The sequence below is a fragment of the Sebastes umbrosus genome, chromosome 15 (assembly GCF_015220745.1).
Source record: "Sebastes umbrosus isolate fSebUmb1 chromosome 15, fSebUmb1.pri, whole genome shotgun sequence".
Lineage (NCBI taxonomy): Eukaryota > Metazoa > Chordata > Actinopteri > Perciformes > Sebastidae > Sebastes > Sebastes umbrosus.
The window spans coordinates 25,163,127-25,184,949 of NC_051283.1; the positions used below are offsets into that span (position 1 = coordinate 25,163,127).

Below are 21,823 nucleotides of genomic sequence, written 5' to 3' on the forward strand. Positions count from 1 at the left end.
AGTATCTTGTCAGATAGCTCAGAAGGAGAGAGATAGAGAGGGGGGAGGGAGAAGGGAGAGAGACAGAGAGAACTGTCAAATATCACTCACTACGCCTCTTTGATTATGAACTAAATTTGGCTGATGTATAATTATTGCATTTCTTTTAAAAACCTAAAATATCAACCTCTAAAGTCCAGTATGTGTTAGTGGATTGTTAGTATGTGTCGGGCTACAGTATCGGGGATTTAGTTTTAACGTTTACATTCCAAAATAGACGACAAGGAGAAAAAAGACATTGGCTTGAATTGAATATTTTTTAATAACACGTTTCAATATTGCAACAGCCATCAGATTTCTTCTAACAGGTAAAAATCATCAAAAAACAAACGGAAAAGAATAAACTTTTTTTTTTCAGTTTTATATTCCAAACACCAGAGTTTCTTGGCTATGGCCCTAAATTCAAACAAATAAAACCCTTACACAGTGAGCAGATATTATATTCAACACATTGTTCTTCAAACAAATTATAAAAATAGATTTCAGCATTTTCAAATACATATTTACAGTATTAAACATTTAATGGTCACAGTAACAGAGAGGGGGAAAGTTTCATTCATCGTGGTGACGAGGTCCAGTTTGTTGTGTTTAGCAACTGTGTGTGTTTTTGTAGTCATGTGTGTGTGTGTGTGTGTGTGTGTGTGTGTGTCAAAGGGACCGTCGGAGTGTTTCTTCAGATATGTTAATATGTGCGTGAAAACATCTATAAGGACATATATGAGTTTAATTTGACAAAACGGTTACAGAGAGAGTACAAGGAGAAAGAAAATTATTTTTTGTACCAAATACAAACCAGTTACAATATTCCAGTCAAAAATGTTCCTTCTATGGTGAAAATGCATGATAATCAAATAATGCCCTGATAAACTTCCTCCTTCAAGTCTCCTGTGTTGAAATAGGACAGTAAAGGCGAGGGGGCAGATCACTGTACAGAGAGGATTCTGGGAGTTATCCGGGGTGGAAAAAAGTGCAACCATGTGGAGTAGTATGGCAGAGCGTGATATTAACAGCAACATAAAATAGGGATGCTCATTTTTAAACGTTTTCTTAACCGATAACCGACCCTCGTTAACTGATTATTAACCGACAAGATGTGTGCCTCGCATGCAGCGGTGTACCAGCTGCAGGAGCACAACAGATATTCCTTAACGGGAGTCCTCAGTTCACCCGTCTGGGAGCGTTAACTTAGCAGCCACGCTGCTGCGTGTCTGCCCGGCGGAACGATACTCTGTCTGCCCGGCATAACTTTAGCGAGTGTCCAACAAACAGTGTGTGTATTTGTGCTACGTTAGCAGCTCTAGCATTGCCGGAGTGTTCGTGCTCGCCGCCGCACACGTAGTCTGTCAGCGCGGCGTAACTTTAGCGAGCTTCCAACAGACCGTGTGTGTGTTGGCGGTGAGTGTGAGGTTGTTGGTGTTATAGCTGTGAACGTAGGTGTAGCAGTGTGTGTACAGTTTATTTATCGGTGAATAAATGCTACGAAACTACAACTATTTCGCTCTGCTCAAGCGAGCCAGAGACCGGAGCTGACTTCCTGTATCCTGCAACTCCGGCTGTTAAGGTGGACCAGCTTTCCTCCTTAAAGTGACGAGCCGCTCCTTTGAGCCGCTCCGCTTTTGAGTTCATTATTAACATTTCTTTTAACGGTTTTAACCGATAGCGTTAATCGGTTAAAGTGCTTAATGTCGGTTAACGGTTAAACGGTTAATTATGGACATCCCTAACATCAGACTAAACATAATAATCAGCTACAAAGAGAAAAACAAAAAACAGTCCATGACATTCTGTAATACTGTATCCGTACTGCAACACACACACACACACTGTAATGTATACAGCAAATCCAATGATAATGGACCTCAACTTAACTGTACCAACTCCAGTGATCAAGAATACACAGATACTGTGTGCTGACAGTAAAAACCCTCCAGTGTTCAAAACTACTTCTTTTGTTCAGGTATAAACTCAGTCGTATAATAATCAACAAAATACAAACAAAACTGCTTTGCTTAACTTTTTTTTTTTTAAATACAATAAGTTAAATAAACCCTCCTAACCTCTTTTCTGTTTGTGTTACAGTCTGTAAACATAAATAAATATCTGACACACAGGCCATCTTCCAGAGTTGGCCCGTGTGCTCTATAGAGAGTATTAAAACATGGTTGTGAGAGGAGGATTATGTAACCAGGATGACATCCAGCAGGCTGAAGGGTAAAATTAGATGTTTGAAATGCACAAAGTGGAGATAAAGAAACAGATAAAGACATACGACACACAACAAATTAAGGAACACCTTTTCAACCCTTTACAATTGTATCCTGCAGCTTTTTGTTTAACCATCGGTGGACCCCCAAAAAAAGCAGGTTGACGCTCCTGAAAGTACAGCACATCGTCGCCCATAATCTACCGTAGCTGTGTTCATCCCGTCAGCTCACTTTATATACTGTATATAGGACTATACTGGATGCTAGCCCTGTTCCTTTAACCTTACTCTTACTGGACCCTTGACGTGGGACAGCACAGTCTTCTTAAGCTACTGCAGCCGTGTTTAATCTTCAGTAATGTTCCACGCACCATCTGATATACAACGATATGATTCTGTATCCGCTTAGTGGTGAAATCAGCTGTGCCCAGTTCTGGGGGGGAGAGTAGTTTGATCCAAGGCCAGTAAAAGAGTTCCTGGCTTTGGTGACATATTGTTTTTAAGTGAATCAATGTTTTGGTAAAGGGAAATTCCACCCAAAATGTAAATGTTTCTTTCGAGCACTAGTCCATAACCGGCGTGTTTGCGGCGAAGTACCCTTCTCCCCCCAGCTCAGAGGTCAGCTTCAGACGGACCCCATCTTGCTAGAGACAGTATTTCATTCGTCTTTACGCACTGATCCAGAACCAGTGAGATGGAGCTGACACAGTTATTGAAGTGCAGATAGAGGTCACAAAAAAAAAAAAAAAGTCAGGCGACATCACTCCTCTGCTATCCCCCCCAATCGAATCGCGTCAGTAACGGCGCTCGTCTCTGTGAGGGGATTCACAGAAAAAAGGAAGGAAGGAATCGAGGAAGGCATGAGGACGTGTGGGAAGTAGGAGCAGACAGAGTGCTGAAAGAGCTGCTCGTTTTTTCCTTCAGTTTGGAAGAGCTCTCTCTCTCTCTCTCTCTCTCCCCTCTTCTCCATCCCATCATCCATCTGCACACACCTGTGGGGTCTCCAGCAGCAGCGTGAGAGTAGGCATGTCGACTGTGTTTGTTAGACCTGCACACCGCGGCCGTGCATTTGGATGACCTGGGCTCTGAGGGTCTGGATGGCAGCCAGGATCAGCTTCTGGTGCTCAAGGGAAGTTATGCCAAGGCTCAGTACATCTCTGTGGACAGACAGAGATTAAGATTTACCAGATCAAGATTTACCAAGGTTAATGAAAAGAATATTAGACGTTTATTGGACTTTGTCATTGGCTGGGGTAAAACAAAGATATATATATATATATATATATATATATATATATTATTAAAAATATATATATATATATTATTATATATCTAAATTATTATTATTATATATATCTAAATTATTATTATTATTATTATATATATATAATATATATCTATGATATATATATCATAGATATATATTATATATACATGTATTTATATATATATTTATATATATCATAGATATATATATATATATATCTATGATATATATATATCATAGATATATATATATTATATATACATGTATTTGTATATATATTTATATATATAATATATATATATATATAATATATATATTATATATATATATATCTATTTCACTATCTATTTATGTATCACTATATATCTCTCTCTCCATATATATAATCATCTATTTATAGAGCTCTCTCTGTATGTATGTATTTACCTCTATAGATCTACAAATAATGATGGCCAGTTTGAGGAAAGTTTGACAGCGTGTTGTGGTCGTCTCCCCTCCCACTGCTGTTCTCATGTATTGGGCTTACCGGGGCTCTGTGCATTACAACGGCATCATGTGTGAGACAGAGCCCTGGTGGTGTCGTAGGCCTAATTTGGCTTTAAGAAAAAAAAATTGATTAAAATCGTAAAATGGATGTGATGTGAAAAAAAATCTGATATTTATTTTAAGGCGATATCGCCCGGCCCTATCTATGAGACCGTACCATCCAGAAACAAGTGTGTTGAGGTTATCTTTTTTTAATGATCTGTTCTCTTATTATCTCACTCACTTAACCACCCTCTCTAAAACCAGAAAAGAAAAGGTCACTGCGACAGAGTTGTATAAAGCCACTTACTGTACAGTCATTCGTGCCACAGACTCCAAGTAGCAGTATCCTGCTGCAGTGAAGTTGTCCTTGTATCGGCCCATGTCCACTGCGTCCAGCCACTCGCCCACCGAGTTAAAGGCTGGGAAGGAGGGCAGAGGCCTCTCTGCTAGCGTGATGGATGAACTCAGGGTTCTAGAAAAAAAGAGGAAATGGAGTTGATTGTGTGGAGACAGCAAATTTGTAGAAATTAATGCATGCAGCCATCCATTTGGTGATACAGGTTTGCCTAACTGTTCACCTTGTCCAAATTTGACCCCCTGTATCACTCAGCCCTGAGGTACGTCACTAATTCTAGTTGTACCATGTACCTGGTAGATTCCTTCTACCTCCGCATAGACTCAAATGAAGCAAATATATCGATTCTGGCATTAAAAAAATCAATAAAAATAATCGCGATACCTAGGTGAAACGATTTTTTTCCCACCCCTAGATTTAATGTTGTTGTCTTGTTATGCGTTGGACGCTGCTATTTGACCCCGTCTTAGCTATGACTCACTTGTAAGAGAGGTTTTAATCTCACTGTGACTTCCTAGTTAAATAAAGGTTATTTACCGATCCGATATATAACCAGACCGTACCTGCGTGCCAGTGTCGAGGAGCCGATGCCGTCAGGGGAGCGAATGCTCTTGCTGAGGGCTGAGTGGATCTGACTGAAGCTGGGCCTCTCCGTCCTCTCCTTCTGCCAACAGTCCAGCATCAGCTGATGGAGATGTGGAGGGCAGTTAACCGGAGCCGGCAGCCTGAAACCATCCTCGATGGCCTTGATCACCTGCAGGACATGCAGAAGAAGGATCAGGTGAGAACATTTAGAAGTAGTGATTTTCTAGTACTTATTATAGGATGAATCCCCAAAGGGCCTGTTTGTGACGGGTAGGGCAGGAAGGAGGAGGTGAGGAAGAATGTTAAAAAAAAAAGTTTTGTCCTACTTAAAAAAGTTGAGTAAGGTATTTAAAACCTTTTCTTTACAGTGGCATAGTTTCCAGGAATAGAAGCTTTTGGACAGTCGAGGTCCTACTCGGATAAATAAAAGTGCTGGTGTTATCATTTTCTCATCACTAATTACACCACCTACAATGTCCCATTGCATTGTTACGCTTTTAGGTAATTGAACTTATTTTGAGGCAGCATGCTTTAAGGTCACCTTGAGTCGGCACCAACTGCAAAATAAACAGAATTTCACAGAGAGATATTGCAAACCTAAACAGTATGAGCTGAATACAAATCTGCAGTAATGTCTCGACTAAAAACTACTACACAAAAACTAGAACCGTGCAGCGAATAGGCAGCGGACAAAGAGAAGAAACCCTGCAAAAAAGTGAACAATGTCTGCGGGTTGAAAGGTCACTTAACCGGATATTCAATGTCTCAGTGTCACTTCACAGGATATTTGATGGGGTATCACAATAGTTGGGCTCCTATCAGCCGAAAATTGTATTCTAACATTTTAATTTCCTATAATACAATATGTTGTAGACCTGTGAATAAAAAAAAATAGAAGAGAAATTGCAAAAGATGAAACAAACAGCCGGTATTTTCTTATACCTGACTCTAAAAGATAATCTACTAAATACAATGAGTCAGAGAAAAGGATTCATCTCAGCTCAGCATTTTTTAATATAACCCTGTGAAACCTCACTGTCTTCAAATAGCAGAGCATGAAAGCATCCCTCCAGACTTCCTCAATGTTTCTCGCTCCTCCATCAAACTAATGCCGTCCCCATTCAAAAACCATTCACTGTAACACCTCACCAGAGATTTCCTCTTACTATATCCAGGGACACGCGATACGTCCTCCTCTTGTATCACTCTAAGAAATACAATCTCCTGAATGGAGGAAATAGTCGGAGCATAATCACAAAAAATGACATCCATCAGCGGCATTATTTCCTAAAACACTCTTTCTTCTCTCTGCCGCTCCACTCCACCATCCTCTCAGCCCCCTTAAGCTCCTATCTCACTAAAGAGCATTCACAAAATGCTTTTCAGCATTTGACATTTTCCATTTAATCAAAGCCGGTAGGTAAAGGGCACGACGGATCACAGGTGGACAGGCCGACCAACAATTCCGTTATGATATAATGTATCAATTTAAAGTGGATTAATATCCCCGGCGCTCTACAAGCTTGACCTTTGGCCTCTCAATTGGAAAGTTTGATAATATGAACCAGACTGGGAGGAAACTTTCTCCTGCTTTGTGAAAGGGCACTAGCGGAGAAAAAAAAAAAGGACTCTAAAAAGCAGGCTATTCTCGTGCCTGCTGAATAACTCATGCATATTCATTTCGGACATTCAAAAAAGGAACATGCTAATAATCCTTTGCTTTTTTAACTACGCACCCGCCTGTGTAAAGTGGAGGCATTATTTTTCAGATGACAGTGATTTGAGAGGGCATTAGCATGATGAAGCTTTTGGACCTGATTAACTATAATATTTTTTAGATTATGTTTCGGTGCCCTGTGTGTTGTCGGCTTCAATAAAAACAGTCACAAAGAATAAACTATGCTCTCTCGTCTCTTTTAGCAGCCTTGCATCACGCACTTTAGAAGCATGACTTCCTTCCTAAAGTAAAATAAAAACAAAGGCTGCGTTCGAAAAGTCAAAGAATGACATCCTAATGTCTTTTCCTAACTGCTTTTCCTTGACCTTGGTGGAAAACGTCATGAGGTCAAGGAAAGATGTGAAGGAGAATTCAGAAGGACTTAGGAAAAGACAAGCGTGGTGTTCAGAGAATCCGACCGCACTTACACTATAGGCTCCGTAATTATGATGCGACGTTGGCGGATGTTAGTGACGAGGGTCTGCCGTGGTGAAACTACAATGTTCTGAAGATGGACTACAAAAGGTGTATGCTCTCCCTGTGCGTTGTTAAATAGTTCTTTCAGTGACCAACTGCTTCACCCGCGGTGTGTGAAAGAGAGATACCACAGGTCCTTCTGCTGCTGTAACACTCTACCTCAACATATAATAAAAGATTATCTTACTTAACGTGAACCGGTGAAAAGTATTACTTCATTACCAAGGTTGGAATTGAAATTAAAAAAGGAATAGCCTACAGGCTACCAGTCACAAACGTTTATATGATAAATATCAAGTTAATTTTTGTGTTATGGAGAAGGTGTACAACCATTAAATGTATACTTCTTCCTACTTCTTGTCGGACGTAATATTTATTTATGTTGATTATTTGTTTATTGGCAGTTTGCTATATGTTTACTGCTCATTTTATTTATTATTCTTTTTTTATCTTTTACTTATTTTTTCCTTGTTCGAATTAAATAAATGAAACGAAATGTTTGTCACTGTCCACTCATATTTATCAACATGATCTATGCATGATAGGCATATTGATTGTTTTCCGTATGGTGTGTAGCTTTAAATATTGCGGCCGCAAGTAATTGTGGGATGTTATTCTCTCCTTTCCTTTGGTTAAGTATGGTTCGGTCTATCCTGTGCTAAAGGACATAAGAAAGGAAGCATTGAAGCACCCTTTCCTTAGCATTTAGAGAATTCAAACAGCTCTTATAATGGCTGTTACTTAGATACATCCGGGTCATTTCACTCAGTTAGGAGTTTTGCTTCCTAAGCAAAAAAGACTTTTCGACCGCAGCCTGCCTATTTCTTTTGAAGGACAAAGAGGTAGGAGTGGCGACAGCAAAACCGAGCACCCACCCACATTGACTTGGAAATTGGAGGTTTCTAGTGACGAGCGGCGGGGTCCTATCGACCGGACAATCTCTTCAGCCCTCAAATAGCTCAGGCGCTTTACATTTCCTGAAAGAGGAATTCTTCCAGAAGGATTTTTAACACTTTTAAGAGCAGGGTGGCACTCAGGGACGGGCGGAGGCCACTAGAAGGGGGTCAATGCGTCCTTAAGAGAAAACAGGATTGGTCACGGAGCTGATGCAGACTTAAAGAGGGGGACTTAGGCCCTGCAAAAGCTTTCAGAGGTACTGTGACTTCTTGGCTTTCTTTTAATAAGATCCAAGCCGGGCATGGATACAGAGTTCATTGATAGAGGGAGGTGAAAGAGAGAGGGAGACTGGTAAAGTGCAGATATTCTATAAAAAAAGGAAGGGAGGGAGGAATATAAAGGACATGACTGGGGAGATTAATGGAAAGCACCCTCCTATCTCTAAGCTCTTCTCTCACACACACTTACATCCTGGTTGCCCATATCCCAGTAGGGTCTCTCTCCATAGGACATGACCTCCCACATGACAATGCCGAAGCTCCAGACATCTGAGGCGGAGGAGAAGCGATGGTACTGGATGGCCTCCGGAGCGGTCCACAGCACCACGCTCTTCCCTCCGTGCTGCAGGAGAAGAAGAAGAAGCGGAGAGGTAAGACGCGGAGCAAAAAAAGGGTGTGTAGAGTTCGCAGAAGTAAAAGCTTTAATATTCTCTTTGAACGGCTTTTGAACATATTTTCAGCAGATCAAAAGAATCTTAAGAGGAGCGGGTTCACCTTGAGTGGAACCCAAAAATATCCAGGGAAATAAAGCACCGAAATATTTCTTTATTTAATCTGAAAGCGTAATTACATGACCTCGGCTGAACCCGACACATGTTAACTCTCGTTTGGTCCAAGGCTCATTAAAAATATCGCCCGTACACGTGTGAACCTCCTACCAACAGGCTTTAGGCCACATTGACGGTCATTAATTAGGAAAGTAAGATGTGAAATACAGAATCTAAAAAAAGGTTGATCTCCTGGCTGCAGCACACACGTACAGTATGTTTCCACCATGGTTCTTTAGTAACTTTACCTTTATATACTTTACATACCGTTATACCTCTGTGTATATATATTACTTCTCATCATGCATATACATACTACATCCTGTTTACATTCAGTTTTCCCATCTGAAATACTGTCATCAACTAAATTATAAATTGACATTACTATTTTATGCCTTAAATTATCATTTTGCTTTTACATCTACTTCTGTGATTTCCCTTTTATATATATATATATATATATTATATATATCTAAGTATATATAATATATATATACTTAGATATATATAATATATATTATATATATATATATCTAAGTATATATTATATATATATATATATATATATATACAGTATATATATTATATATCTAAGTATATATAATATATATATATATTATATATATCTAAGTATATTATATATATATATTATCTATATATGTATAGATATTATATATATCTAAGTATATATAATATATACATATATATATATACACATTATTTATGAGCATTGTTGAAGGAACCAAAGATTTTAATTGCCAATGACTGCTTTGCTGGAATTGGCATATGATAAATAAAGAACCTTGAACCTTTGATATTATAATGCATTATAAGTGTGTTTATGATGCATTATAGACATGGGCGTTATAGCAAGTGTTTATTTTTCTTCTTACCAGCGTGGTGTAGATGGCCTCTATCTTGTCCTCCTGAAGAGGTCTGAAGCCAGATACCTTGCAGCCCAGGTTGGCGTTAACCAGCACCTGAGAGTGAGAAGACAAACTTAGATTATCATTGGTTACATTTAGAGGCGGAAACAATCTGGGTGTGAGCTCTCACCACCCTGGTGGGCAAAGCTCTTATCGCATCGGGACAATTGATTGTTTACAAGAACAAATTGCCCTGTTCTCTATTTTCCGCAACGTGACCACCGCATTTGCAGTTTTGACAGACGGGCTCTTTTAGGGAAAATACCACACGGCGAAACCCGAATGTGACAAAAAAAACGATTTCGGCGGTATTGTCTCGTCATTTTTCGGCTCCGTGTACTACTCTAATAAAAACCTACAGGCTAGTGATTGCCAAAGAGGTTTGCAACCGCGGACAAATTGCATTCTGTAACCCACCTGCGGAAACTCGCAATAGCCTGCGACATACATCACCTCTATCATCTCCTCCCACCTGCTCCCTTACCTTGTGTGCGGCCAGCCGTTTGTGGATGAAGCCCATTTCGGTGAGGTACTTCATCCCCGATGCCACACCAGTCAGCATATCCATCAGCTGCATTACACTCAGCTGGCCTTCGTGTTTCTGAGGTTAAAGGAAAGGAAGGAAGGAGATGGAAAAGGGGAAGAAGAACAGGGAGGTGAAAGGAAATGAAAGAAGAGAGGAGAAAATAAGTTCAGCTTGTATATATATATATATATATATATATTATATATATAGGCGGCACATCTGTTACTACAGTGCAATGTTGTGCTCACTGAGCCCAATCCCTTTTATTTGGAGAATAAAAACAAACAGGCCATTAATTCATATCATTATAAAGTATGCCGCAGTGGTTCACAGAGCAGAGGGGCACAATAACAGTTTACAGAAGCTTACAGCAGAAACACTCTATTTGTGCTGTTAATTATGGTGCGCTTTTCCTTATTACTGTAATAAGCGCAACTATTGCTGCCCTAGGACTGCACTATAATAAGAGTGAATTTAGGATCATTAGAACAAAACGCCTCGTTTGTGAAACGGCTCTGAAACAGACGATAATGATGAGGCTTAATTTAATTATTAGACAATGAGCAAACACGTCTGCGTGTGCATATAAGATAGTAAATATATAAACACACAACTTACCCTAAGGAAGGAATCTAAGGCTCCGTTGGACATGCTCTCCACTATGATCATCATGGTGTTACCTGGAGGAAGACAAAGACAGGAAAGTGCGTTAAAGTGGCAGCAGGCTGAATATTTTTTGGCATCATTGGGCAAAAATTCCATATTAACCTTTCCAAATCTTTTTTATTGCTTTTTTTTTACAGACCTGGGAAAAGACATCATATCAAATGCAGAACATAACTGAGTGTCCGTGACATGAAATAAAAACATAAAAAGAGGACCCCCACCTTCCCCACCCCATGTTGGTCTCGGTCACAAAAAAAAATAATATTAAAATTAAATAATAAACCAAAATAATAAAGAGAATTTAAAAAAATAAAATAGATTTAGTTTTAAAAAGAGGAAATTAAATCAAATTAAGCATAATTTTAAGTAAGCATAAAATAGTACATAATAACCTTTCAGCATATTGTAATTCAAGTTCAGGCTTTAAAAAAATCTAACCAGTGACGGGAGATTTTGGCCAATCACAGGTCATTTCAGAGAGAGAGCGTTCCTATTGGCTGTTCATTCAACAGAGGCAGCTGTCAATCACTCGCGAACTCCGATCAAACGGTCAAACTAGGCAGCGCTGATCAAATATGAATCAATATTCTGTTACCGTAATGCCTATTTCTTGTCTCAAATTTTTTCAGAAACATCTTGTAGTGTACTGTTTAGCTGTAAAATTAGATAGTTTGCTCGTGCGGTGTTTGGTATTTCCTCAACTGATCTCAACATGGCTGCTGGGTCACAAACTTTCCCATTTTACAGCTAAACAGTACACTACAAGGAGAAGTAACAGAATATTCGTTCATATTTGATCAGCGCTGCCTAGTTTGACCAAGTTTGTGAGTGATTGGCAGCTGCTCAGAGACGGCAAGGCTCCAGCTCGGCTCCGATTGGTTGTTTTCTTCCGGTCTGTGAAATCTTGCTGGAGCACCGGAGGACACAGAGGCACATGATATATATATAAAATATATATATTTTTTAAATCATATTTGCTCCAACCTGCCTACCCCAGCTTAATCGTGAAATTGGGGGTAAAATGGAGAGAATCGAAGGGAAAAAAAAGAAAGTGAGAGAGGTAATAGAGACGGAGACACGGAGAGGGAGGGAGAGAATAAAGTGAGTCCAGTCCACTTGGCAGCACGGCAGGCATTGTGCAAAGCCATTCCTCACCCAGTGAACTGTGGTGAAGCCAGGAGAACCTGTGTGCTGCCCTGGCTGTCTCAGCAAGTTTAACGACCCTCAAACACTCACAATCTGTGCACGACCCGTACACACTGACCTACACGGTCCAAGGGTGTGCACGTTCGTATACACTGCACACACACACACATGCACAGCAGATGCATGCATGCTCACACATATACACACACTGTGCCCAGGCACAGATGGCAGGGATCCAGCAGTGCTATGAAGTGCACAGAGGAGGAAAATGAGACTGCAGCAGTTGGAGTGGAGAGGAAACAAGGAGAAAAGGAGGAGTGGATTATGGGAGATGGAGAGAGTAAAATAAACCTTCATAGATATTTAAACAACTAAAAAATACAAAGATATGATATGACACCAATCCTGGCGTTTTTTTTCCAAACACATTACAAAATAACTTGGCATTGTAATATCCACAATTCATGGTTTGCCAGTATCACTGGGCTGTCAGGAAGCTATTTGGAAAGGTTACCGACAACACGAGGGAACTGTGAGTCGGCACAGAGACGCTGCCATAAAACGGCAGCCAATCATGTAATTAATGCGAGTTGGAGAGGAAATCAGGGGGTTTAACTGTGTGTTGGTGGGTTGCTCAGAGCTGGAATGACAGATACATTTAGCAACAAATAAGGAGCTAGTTAAAAGGATTATGTAATTTGTGTTGTGTGATTACCTGCTAAATGCGTTTGTGTTTTAGAGGATGTATAACAGAAATGCAGAGGGAGGAAAAACTGAGTATGTGACAGACAGAGTAATAAGCGCTTTCTGCTTCCTCATACAAATACAAACGCATACACACTTGTAAGTCATAATTTGAATACATATTGAAAAGCAAATCCTTGACACTTTACTGTACTCTGCTGTTTCAGGTTGCCGGAGCAGCTGATGAAAATTGAAATAACCACTTGAGGTTGAAAAATATCACATATTCTTGTACGAAAAAGAAACAAGAAGACAAACATCATCACAGCCAATCATACTTGACAAAGCTACCTGCAGTAGTAGACCCTGATCTTTATGATTGTGCACTGAAATAGCAACCACAGGGGATTGGATTAACAGCTCGGTAGATCTGAGTACGGGCGAGGTTAGCAGTTCCTATCCTGAGATATTCCACGTAGCAAATCACCGTATTGTAGGGCTGTACCAAATGTGATTTTTTTTTTTAAATTTCGAAGCTTCTACTGAGTTTTTTTCAAATGAAGCTTTGAATGTCTGCTGTCGTATTGACGACAGTATGACGTCATCACCCTAAATATAAATAAAAAAAATCCTCGAACAAAATCCTCAATTTAAATGAAGTGGTTCATTAGAGGAAATTAGTTAGCGTTTTTTTATTAAATCAACTTTCTTTAATAAATATAACACATCAGTACGAGCCTCCGTCTGTGTGCAGCAAGCGGGAGAGCAAACAGGTTTTTGACTACAGTGAAGTAGTTGTTTTTGAAAGGCTTAACACCAACAAATATGGATTGAAGCAGAATATTTCATTAGATAAAAACAAGTTGTGAATTTTTGAGATGATAACATTTTCCTTTTTTCAATAAATTTTGAATTTGTACTCCTCTAGTACACTCTGGAGTTATTGGAAAGTCAGAAACAATCCTACGCAGCCACCACTGGAATCTAATTCTACAAGTAGTACAATACTATTCACTACCGAGCCTGTTTGTAACCGGTACCGACAGCGTTGTCTTCACTTCACCTGTCTCTCCTCTGCACCGCCCTGTGTGCGGATGTGGAGAGGCTAAGCCCTGCACTCAGTGAAACACCAGCGCCGAGGATATTAATGATCGCAGTGCGCCACTGCAGAATGAATATCGGGGAAATACTGATTAGTGTAGCCTAATCTTTATCTGCAACTGTACGGAAACACTGGGTTTAAACTGAATGAATAGACACAAGAAAAAAAGCTCAAATTCAAATGTGATTCAGAATTTGAAAGTCAAAGTTAAGCTTCGAACTATTTGCTACAGCCTTACCTTATTGTATTTACTCTACTACTTCTGTACGATTTTGAGGTGCTTGTACTTTACACGAGTATTTCCATTTTCTGTGACTTTATACTTCTACTCCACTACATTTCAGATGGAAATATTGTTTAATCCTCTACATTTATCTGACATCTGGACCTACTGGTTACTTTATTTATTAAGATTTTACATTAAAAACATGGTTTAATTTCCATAGCTGTTCTGTGAGAGCTGCAGAATGAGTACTTTTATTTTTGATACTTTAAAGGTCCAGTGTGTAGGATCTGACAGTATCTAGCAACTGAAGCTCTTCCGTGTGCCAAGCATGTTGGAGAGCTACGGTGGCCGACGCGAAAACGCGAATGCTCTATGCTCTATGCTCTATCTAGAGCATGGATGTAATAAAAGAACTGGATACAGTGTTGAAGGCGGGGCCCCAGTCATTCCTATGAGAGTTACTCATTGTCGCATGAAGCCTAAATGGCTCGACTTCCGTCTGGAAAAGTACCCGGATCTTGTCGGAGTAGCGTCCGAAATGATTGGCGGAGTCACATGACTTGGTCACGGGGTCCCAACATCACGCCGTCGTCACGGCTTGTGCTCCAGCCTCAGTCTGCGTCTCACTCACATGAATGGAGGAAGGGAAATAACTATTCAGCTATATTCACTATTCAGGATTCAGCTATTCGTTTTACAACTTTAAAAACCTATTTTTTTAAATAAGGGCTATTAGAGTGTTCATACTGGGGAGTTGATTCACCTCAAAAAAAAATTATCCGCTGAGTTACAGACGTCTCTTTCCCAATGTAAGTCAATGGAAAAAAGTATTTTTGGGCCCAATGGCACCACATGACTGACACAGAAGTTGCAGTACCGCCGTTTGGCCGCTACGAAAGTTGGGATCAACGACTGGCGCTGAGATACTGTTGAAACATGGCGGTGCAACATGAAGGGCTCATTTTAATGTAACGAAAACACAAAGATTCTTATTTTCAGGTGATTATACACTAAAGAAAAAATACTTAATATTATAATCCATTTCTGCCAATAGATCCCCTTAATTGTTACACTCTGGTCCTTTAAGTGAAACTAAACAGGAAATACTTTTACTTTCTGTAAATAGGACTTTAAATGCAGGACATTTACTTGTAATGGAGTATTTTTTACATTGTGGTTCTGCTACTTTTACTTAAGTAAAGGATGTCAGTACTACTTCCACCACTACATATAATCCTGGAAGAAGGTGGAGCAAATGGTCGGTAGAGGTAGAAAGAAAAGAATGAAGCTTTTTGAGTTAATGTGGTCTTGAATTATGGCAAAAGGCTGCGAAGATCAGCGAGGAGGCTGTTTGCAGGTGGGCGAGGTATGGCGGAGGGGGATGGAAGAGGGCTGATTGAGAATCTGGTGGGGGGTAAGTGATGTAAAGCAGGTGATTTGTACTCTAACAGTATGTGGGTGTGTGTGTGTACTGTTTGTGTGCACGGATGTGTGATTTCATGCCAAGTGAGGAAGCAAGCAAGCAGGTGTGTGTGTGTGTGTCAATGATGGTGAAAGAGAAAGTGAGCATATGGGACTGCCTTTGTATGTGTGTGACGGAGCATGCACGTGAGTTGTGTGTGAATGAGTGTGTGTGTGTGTGTGTGTGTGTGTGTGTGTTTGCGCACGTGATGGTGGGAGAGATTGGAGTGGATCTCAGTGCCCCGCTGGGTCTCTAGCACCAATTACTGTACCCTGCACATCTGCTGACATCCTACTGAGCACAGAGTGTGTTCGGGCACCGTGCCCACACACACACACACAAACACCACGCTGAGCATCACTGCGGCAGTAACAAAAACTTCACAAACTCTTTAAAGCTTCTCCCTTCACCTGCCATTCCCATTAACCTCTACCTCATCTTCTCTGTCTCTCATGTGTCTTTCCTCCGTCTCCTCCCTTCACGTTTCTCTTTCTTCCCTCCCCCTCCTTCCATCCTGTTTTCGCTCTAGGACCTCAATTGCTATCTGTCAGCGGAAAATGGGCCTTGATGTAGCTCAGCTGCCGCTAGCGTACGACATCCATCCCGCCACCCTGCTCTCTACTCTTCAGCCTCTTCTTCTTTTCCATCCTCCCGTCCCGCCCTCTAAGCTGCGAGCTGTTGACCCCCTCTGTGCGAGTGATATTGAAGTGGTCGGAGTATCGCAGTGCTCTTCCCAATCCTCTCTTCTCCTGTCCATGCTCATCTTCCAGTTTTCTTCACCATCTCTCTCTATAGTTACCAGGGGTGGTGACCCCAGTGGTGTGACTATCGATGGTGCAACCGGTGCAGCGCGCCGGAGCCCAGAGGCTGTCAAGGGCCCAAAAATCACCTTCCTACACTGTATCCACATTGAATCCGTTATATGCACTACTGTTACGTCATTTAAACAAACCACGTAGGCTACCTATCAGCTGTGTGCTCGAGATCAGACTGGAGACGTAACCACTTATCTTCCTTTGTTGGTTGTTCCTTATTATGTTTTAGTAGTGAAATGAGGTGGTATCGTGTAGATAACTCGTGTAGATAACCTGACCTGAACCCGCCTCCATTGAGGCGATTTCAAGGCGAGCGACAGGAATAAATAGAAACAATGGGCTCCTGACAAAAGTTCAGCTCAAAACGGCGTGCCGCGTCGCGCTGCGTCGCGCTGCGTCGCGCTGCGTCGCGCTGCGTCGCTCACAGGCCGAACATTCCAATAAAAAAGGACATGGTTCTTAAGCAGCGTAGTTAATGACTTTGCGGAGCACAAGACCTATAGGATAAACTTCTAATGGGTGAGTACTGGTTTTGTTTTGTTATTACGGAGTGGGATCAAGGATTTAAGGGATTTAAATACATAGCACTGATATTGTTACGTCTCATATGTTGGAAAATGTGCATCTATTGTAATCAGTGTCTGTGATAACATTTGGCGGCTGAGTCCAGGGCAGGCTGTTAAATTAACGTTGATAAATTTGGCACTCCGGCTGCTGTCTGTGGTTCTGATCTAAGGCTGGTTTGCAGTATGGGAGTTGCATGGTGAGCCTCTCCATGGTGGCATAGCAATTGTCTGCTTTGCAATTGTCTGGAGTGGTTGTGTTTACATGCGTGTATGCGCAAGAGAGTACGCATGTGTTTGGGGCAAGGGCCCAAGAAAAAAAAATTGCACCGACACCAATCACAATTATGTTACGCTGCCGGGTGACTCGCTCCACTCGTGTGATATCAAAATGATCAAATTCCAGTTCACTTGTTTGCCCCATTCTGCTTCCCCGACAGCCTCGCTTCCCTTTTCCCATCCCTCCCTCCTTGGTAATGGAGGTGATGAACCCGCTTTATAATAGTGGAGGTGGTCAAACTATCCCATTCCTCCTTTGATCCTCGGATACCCAGGATTTTTCCCCTCCTATGCTTCTTTTCATCTTCATCCGCTTGCCTTCGCTTCCGAACTGCCTTTCACTTTGTGCTTGATCTCCCTCCCCATCCTCCTTACCCGTGGTGATGACGCCCTCCAGCCGGATGATGTTGGCGTGGTCAAACTGCCCCAGGATGCCGGCCTCACTGAGGAAGGAGCGCCGCTGTTTTTCGGAGCAGCCGGCCCTTAACGTCTTTATGGCTACCGGCAGCTCCCTCTTACTGGGGAGCTTCAGGCAGCCGCGACACACTTCCCCAAAGTCGCCTGTAGGGGGAGACAGACAAACAGGGGTCGTGATCCCCATTGATTGATGGAAACCCAGAGAGAGCTGGGGAAGAATAGGGCAGGGTGTTGCAGGTCACACTGACGATATGGAGTAATATCTGTGCAACGATTAAAAGAAAGTGAGAATGGGAGTTAGACAGAGGAGAGGGGGCGGGGGGGGGGATCAGACTGGAGCAGAATCAGATGGAGAAATACTAGAGAGGGAGAGAGATGACGCAAATGAACAGACAGAGTTGAGGGGGAGAGAGACATGAAATACAAAGGGATCAAAGGCAGATCAAAGATGGGGGTAGGGTGCAGGTGAAACAGTGGAACATCAAGTACAGCCAAGGCAAACAGTGGAGCTCGATTTCAGCAGATCAGTAGGTTGCTAGACTGATTGAACTGGTTTCTCCAATTTGTCTCAGGGCAGGTTGAGGGAAAGTGCAAAACAAAAAAAAAGAAATCGAGTTGCTTCAACATTACTGCAGCTGTTGATGGGCTCTTCTATGTTAGCTGCCTTTGTCTTCTCTTTTTATATTTCACAATAAAAAATGGTAGCAAGGTTAAGAATTATTTTGCTGAATGAAAATATTAAAAGGTATAAAAGTTTAATGACAGCTGACATTACCCCGGTGCCCTGAAGTCCCAGACACTTGCATTAAATGCTTAGAAAGAAAGAGGTATTCTGTTTCACTGTGTATGGGACTTTCCAAAATTTTAAAACTACTGGACAGTTGTTCAGACTATATCTGAGATTGTTGGAGTGAAGGCGCCTCACCCAGCAAGGGTGTGTATACTAGGTATATATTCAAATAACTTTATTGTTCATTCAAAACAGTTAACTTTAAATGACTTTGGACTCCTGCAGGAGGACGGAATCTGCAAAAATAAAAAATAAATCAAATAAATAAATGACTCGATAAATAAATTTCCCTTTTATTTATTTTTACATTTATTTTATATTTATTTTTGCTTTTCTTGTTTTATTTATTTTATATCTATATTTAAATGTATGTATTTATGCATTTATTTATTTCTGCATGATTTCCCCTTTGCATTTCACCCCTTATTAATTTCTGTATTCTTGTCGTTATACATTACTTTTTACATTTCTTTATGCCGTCACTCAACGTGTGTCATGCCCTGTATTTAATTAAAAAAAATAAATAAATAAATAAAAGGGAGTATTAAACAGAAGATTAAATAAATAAAGGAATTATTACAAAGATAAATAAATAATGAGGCAAATTAAAACAGAAATATCAATTTATGCCACATTTATCATTTAATTAATCATGCTCATTGTTTTTGCTACATTTAATAACATATTTATTTATTTATTGAGTCATTTATTTATTTATTTTTTTAGTTTGGCAGGTTCTGTTGTCCTCCATGAAGAGGATGATAGCTTTATCTTGGAAAAAAATTGGATGTACCTGTAAAGTTGCCTTCTGTAAATGAGAGAGTCCAGCGTATTAGAAGCTTGACCCATACTTCAGACTAAAACTCAGGATATCTCGGCATTTGCTGCTTCGAATACTAAATTGCCGAAGAAAGAGTTGCAAAGTTCAACAAACCAGCATTGTTCCCACGAACAGTCACGTACCTGTGTGCACGATTCTCTCTATCTTGATGCTCGAGTTGTCCAGCTCCTTGGCAAAGGCGTGCACAGCCTGCAGCAGGTCCTCGCAGGTCTCTGGATCAATGTAGGTCCTCCGTGTTGGGATCTTAACTGAACACACAAACATACAATGTAAGACATAATATTAAGCCTGCACCCCCCTCACTGTGGCAAATATTTTTGTACATTTTACACAACCACATTTATCATTTAGCAATTTGAGGTTCAGTGTCTTGCCCAAGGACACTTTGACATGTAGACTGCAGGGGCCAGGGATCGAGCCACCGACCTTCTGATTAGTGGACAACCGCTCTACCTCCAGAGGTATGTAATTGCATACCTCCTAAAATTTCATGTGGCCCCAGCCTGGTCCCCCTATTTGAAATGGCCTAGAACCGAAACTGAATGCAGCACAAAGGGACATCAGAGCGAGGCTTGGGAAGGCTCACAGTGCTTTCACTTGGCTCCAGATTATCTGGAAGTCAAAGCAGTGCAGCCTAAAAGCAAAGGTCTGACTATGCGACAGCAATGTAAAACCGGTGCTGGGAAATCAATTTGACGTGAAAAAGATGCATGCCTTCCACAGTGGATGCTTCAGCAAAATCTGCCACATCTTCTGGCCTGAGAAGGTGTCAAATGAATATCTATAAAAGATGACTTAAGTGTAACAGCGTGGTGCTGCAGTGGCTTGGACATGTCCTCAGAATGGCCCACGCATCCCAAAGGTTGCACTAGGATGGTTGTATGGAAACTAGATTCTTGCAATATTAAGCGATTACAAGGTCACACGAAGGTCACACAATCTTGTCAGGCTTCAAGTAATACGGTTGCAAACCACTGGTGGTTTGGACCAATCAGTGTCCTGTAAGGAGCTACTGGCAGCTACGAGCGTGGCTCCGGTGTGTGTGTGGCGACATAGAGAGGTGTTCGTTCTAAACAACAATGGCGTTTCCTGAAGAGGTTAGCGTAGCACTGAAGGCTTTTCTCGATGGAAAAGAGGTTTCCGCTCTTCTCCAGTTAGCCCGTGATGGACAGATGGTTCATCCAATCACCTGCCAATTACTTTTTGACAGTACCTGCCCTTTTTTCCAAACAGTTCCTAATGACGGCTTCTCAGATGGTTCTGTGTAACAAACCATCTGTCGCGTCAGGTTACTAGGATGGATTCAGGACATCAAGGGAAAAGGAAGCAAGGTCGCCCCAAACCAAACTTGGCGGCGAACTGTGACAGCTGAGCTAAAGGAGATGGACCTAACACGGGGTGGAGCACAGCGTGCAGCACAAGACGGATCTCGATGGAGGCAGAACGTCAAAGCCTTATGGCCCATCAGGAATGAGAAACTGGTGAGGCAAGACCTTCCATTGTCCATAAAATCAACAGGACAGCAGCACATATGGTTAACATGCTTTTCTGCACAAAGAAACACATTAAAAGATAAAAGTCTGCACTAGTCCCAGCAGCAATATGTCCAGCACGAGGCACAAAATAGATAAAAGGAGCCACTCTCAGATTGCAATACCATTAAACTGTGTACAAGCATAGCTAGCCAACTGCTTTGTTAGCATAAAGAGAAGTCTGTTGCCCTGGCGATACCTCTCTCTCAACACAAAGCAAAAACATTTCTCATGTCTGCATCGCTTTGTGCTCTACTGAAGCTATACTCTGTGGAGAAATTGGTATGTTTGCCTCCTGCAACAAAGAATTTCTCTCCGTATGATTGTTGAACATTAGACCAGAGAATGTTGTGTCTGGTAAGAAGCCCCTTGCTCTTTGATCCAGAGACTGAAATCAATACCTCAGTTTTACCATTGATGTTTGAGATAGAAAACACTTTCTGCTATCAAACCCCGTTATAACAGTAGGCCTACTCTAAACATCTCAGTTTGACACGTTTAGCAAGTTATCTGTGGTTGTAATAACTAACCATAAACCCCAAATTAAAAATACTTTGCAAGTAGCAGCTTTTCTCAACTGTTTTATGGTGTCCTCCTTTTCATTTAAAAGATACAATATGCTTCCGTTTATGTATTCAGAACTTGCCTAACTCTCCGTTTTTGTTTGGTTTGACCTTCCGAACTCCAGAGGCAGAGAGGGAAAAACCAAGATCAAAGGCTCAGAGTGCTCAAATCTGACTTTGGGTTTCCTCCACGCGGCTTTAGTCAGATCACAGGGCTCTTCCACGAGGCTTTTTGTCTTTTTTTGCTCGCTTCTAAATGTTATCTCGCTAAACACACACACATGCAAAATAACAGACACGCACACAAACACAGTATAATCTTCAGGCAGAAATTGGGATGGGACATAATAAGACATTAAAATGCTGAGGCAGAGAAACCTTAAAGTGCCAT

The 21,823-nt window shown here is 41.1% G+C and overlaps 1 protein-coding gene across 1 annotated transcript in view; it reads right to left on the bottom strand.

Moving 5' to 3' along the window:
* Positions 1-1,738: 1,738 nt before the first annotated feature.
* Positions 1,739-21,823, bottom strand: part of LOC119503019 (ephrin type-A receptor 7-like) — a 184,901-nt gene continuing 164,816 nt past the window's right edge. Inside the window, exons 10-18 of the mRNA XM_037794439.1 lie at positions 19,460-19,585; positions 17,665-17,850; positions 10,965-11,026; positions 10,305-10,421; positions 9,788-9,874; positions 8,537-8,689; positions 4,956-5,146; positions 4,345-4,509; positions 1,739-3,399 (exon numbers count right to left, since the gene is read on the bottom strand). Coding sequence (XP_037650367.1) covers positions 3,285-3,399; positions 4,345-4,509; positions 4,956-5,146; positions 8,537-8,689; positions 9,788-9,874; positions 10,305-10,421; positions 10,965-11,026; positions 17,665-17,850; positions 19,460-19,585 — 1,202 coding nt within the window. The 3' untranslated portion in view covers positions 1,739-3,284. The remainder of the gene's footprint in view (positions 3,400-4,344; positions 4,510-4,955; positions 5,147-8,536; positions 8,690-9,787; positions 9,875-10,304; positions 10,422-10,964; positions 11,027-17,664; positions 17,851-19,459; positions 19,586-21,823) is intronic.